General features: G+C 39.4%; 1 protein-coding gene across 1 annotated transcript in view; it reads left to right on the top strand.

The window, feature by feature from the left end:
- Window positions 1–957: 957 nt before the first annotated feature.
- Window positions 958–3170, top strand: part of LOC140822384 (uncharacterized) — a 15389-nt gene continuing 13176 nt past the window's right edge. The window contains exon 1 of the mRNA XM_073183138.1: window positions 958–1242. Coding sequence (XP_073039239.1) covers window positions 958–1242 — 285 coding nt within the window. The remainder of the gene's footprint in view (window positions 1243–3170) is intronic.

Below are 3170 nucleotides of genomic sequence, written 5' to 3' on the forward strand. Positions count from 1 at the left end.
CTTACGTGTAGGAAATGCCTCCTAAACGAAAGGTTATTGAAGGGGATGATAGGACCCCTACTACTGATAGGACTACCAACGTTGTAGATGAATTCAGTAAATTAATACAAGAACATGCTAAAGTTCATGGTGAACAAATTCAACAGTTGTTGAGCCTGCATACCTCAACCCAAGGTCATGGTCAAGGAAGAGGACAGGGTAGAGTGGAAAGCAACGAAGGTAGTTCTTATGATGTATTCAGGCGAATGAACCCTACCGAATTGTTGGTGGTGCTGATCCACTCGTAGCTCTTGAATGGGTTAAATCTTTGAAGGCTATATTTGACTATTTGAAGTTCACTGATCGGGATAGAGTGAGCTGTACTGTGTTTATGCTAGTGAAAGCTGCTCGCATCTGGTGGGAAGCTACCAAAGTGACAGTCAATGTTCGCGAGTTAAAATGGGAAGAGTTCAAAGAGTTATTTTATGCCAAGTACTTTTCAAGAGAAGTTAAAGCGAAGAAAGTCAAAGAATTTCTTGAGTTGAGGCAAGACTCCTGTCTGTTGCTGAATATACATTGAAATTTGAAAGAAGGATGCATGTTTGTTCCATTTATTGCTGGAAAATGATAAAGACAAAGGAGAACACTTCCTTCGTGGGTTGAAACCAGAAATTCGAAGGGATGTTCATATGGCCAAGGTGATCACTTATCAAGACATTGTTGAAAGAGCCTTACTTGCCGAGCACGATGAACAAAAAATTGAAAAGGAGCGGCAATTAAGAAGGCAAGCTTTTCAAGCGAGAGGGCAAGGGGCAAGTACTAGTGCTCGAGGTGGTCACAAAGGAAAAGGCAAAATGGAACAACGCAATAAACCTTCTGCGCCTTCTTCAGAGATGGAGCGACCATTATGTCCTAAATGTGGCAAGCCACATAAAAGGGAATGTCTAGTGGGAAGTGGCCGATGTTTGATGTAAAGAAATGGGGCATACACAGAAATGTCATCTCTCCTCTGATAAAGGAAAAGTTCAAGGCAAAATTTTTACGATGATAAAAGAAGGAGCCAATCCTGATTCTTCAGTCATATCAGGTAATATTCTAATATCTGGCAAGGAAGCACTTACATTGATTGATACTGGTGCAACTCATTCCTTTATGTCTGAAGTATTCATGTATTCCTTACCTCGTGAGCCTACTATCATGCCTTTACAATTCAATATTATATTGCCTTCTGGTGATGAGATTTGTCCTACAAGTATTCTTAAGGCATGTCCAGTACAGATAGGTTCGAGATTGTTGTACTGATTTTATTGTAATTCCAATGGTTGCTTTCGATGTTTTTTGGGTATGGATTGGTTATACGCTTATCATGCTGTGATCAACTGTGTGGAAAAGACCGTGAGGTTTGTAACTGATGGTCATGAGGGTGATGAATTTATTGGGCTAGGTTCCTCGTTAAGTATTCCCTTATTTCTTATCTACAAGCTACGAAATTATTGAATAAGGGTTGTACTGGTTTTCTTGCCTTAGTATCAGATGTGAATAGGTACAGTAATGTGCAATTACAGAATATTGAAGTGGTTCAGGAATATCCTGACGTATTTGCTGATGATGTGCCCTAGGTTACCTCCTGATCGAGAGGTAGAATTGTTATTGATTGAATCCAGGTACAGCCCCAATTTCTAAAGCTCCATACATAATGGATCCAACTGAAATGAAGAATTGAAGAATCAATTGCAGGAGCTATTAGATAAAGGGTTTATCCGTCCCTAGTTTCTCCCCATGGGGAGCTCCGGTTTTTGTTCGTGAAAAAGAAAGATGGATCGTTGAGGGTTATGGATTGATTATCGTGAACTCAATAAGGTAACTCTTACTAAAATAAATATCCTTGACCTCGAATCGACGATCTTTTTGATCAATTGCAAGGGGCCACTGTATTTCAAAAATCGATCTTCGATCCGGATATCATCAATTGAAGGTAAAAACGGAGGACATACCAAAGACTGCTTTTAGAACGAGGTATGGCCATTATGAATTTTTGGTGATGTCGTTGGATTAACTAATGCTCCTTCAGTGTTTATGGATTTGATGAATCGTGTCTTTAAGCCGTATTTGGACGCTTTTGTGATTGTATTTATTGACGACATTTTGATATATTCTACGACACGAGAACTTCATAGGGCATTTGAGGATCGTATTAAAGAGATTGAGAGAGAAGCAATTATATGCAAAATTAAAGAAATGTGAGTTTGGTTAGAGCAAGTGGCGTTTTTAGGCCATATGTGTCAAAAGGAGGAATGGCAGTCGACCCGTCCAAGATTGAAGCTATTAAGCAATGGTCCATTCCAAAGACAGTTTCAGAGGTACGGAGTTTTCTTGGCTTGGCTGGGTATTACAGAAGATATATAGCAGATTTCTCGAAAATAGCATTACCATTGACGAGCTGACACGAAAGGCTATCAAATTTGAATGGTCCATAGAATGCCAACAAGCTTTCCAAACTTTGAAAGATAAGTAAGTAACTTCTCCCCCTGTATTAGTACTTCCCTGCGGCACTGAGGATTTGTTGTGTATACAGATGCTTCAAAGCAGGGTTTTAGGTGCTGTGTTGATGCAACGTGGGAAAGTAATCGCTTATGCTTCTCGTCAGCTAAAATAATACGAGAAGAATTATCCCACGCGTGATTTGGAGTTGGCAGCTGTAGTATTCGCCTTGACGATAGGCGGCATTATTTATATGGTGAGAAGTGTGAAATTTTTACAGATCATAAAAGTTTGAGTTATCTGTTTTCGCAGAAAGAATTGAATATGAGGCAGCGGAGGTGGTTGGAACTTGTAAAGACTATGATTGCACCATTAGCTATCATCCTGGAAAAGCTAATGTCGTTGCAGATGCTTTAAGCCGTAAATCCAGTTATCTATTGGGTTCCATGATTCAGAAACCGTTATTACTCGATTTGCAAAGGAACGAAATAACTCTGATATCTCCCAGGTACAGTAGATCAGTTATCTGCACTAGTTCTCCGCTCTACTTTGATTGATTGTATTCTAAAGGAGCAACAATTGGATATTCAGTTATTAGAGTTGAAGAATAAAAATGATTTAACAGGAGTTTCTGAATTTGGTTTGAATCGTGATGGTTTATTGACCTTTCGAGGTAGAATTTGTGTTCCTAGGGGTGATGACATTCGGAA

Source organism: Primulina eburnea, unplaced genomic scaffold, assembly GCF_022965805.1.
Source record: "Primulina eburnea isolate SZY01 unplaced genomic scaffold, ASM2296580v1 ctg811_ERROPOS3073944+, whole genome shotgun sequence".
NCBI classification, from domain to species: domain Eukaryota; kingdom Viridiplantae; phylum Streptophyta; class Magnoliopsida; order Lamiales; family Gesneriaceae; genus Primulina; species Primulina eburnea.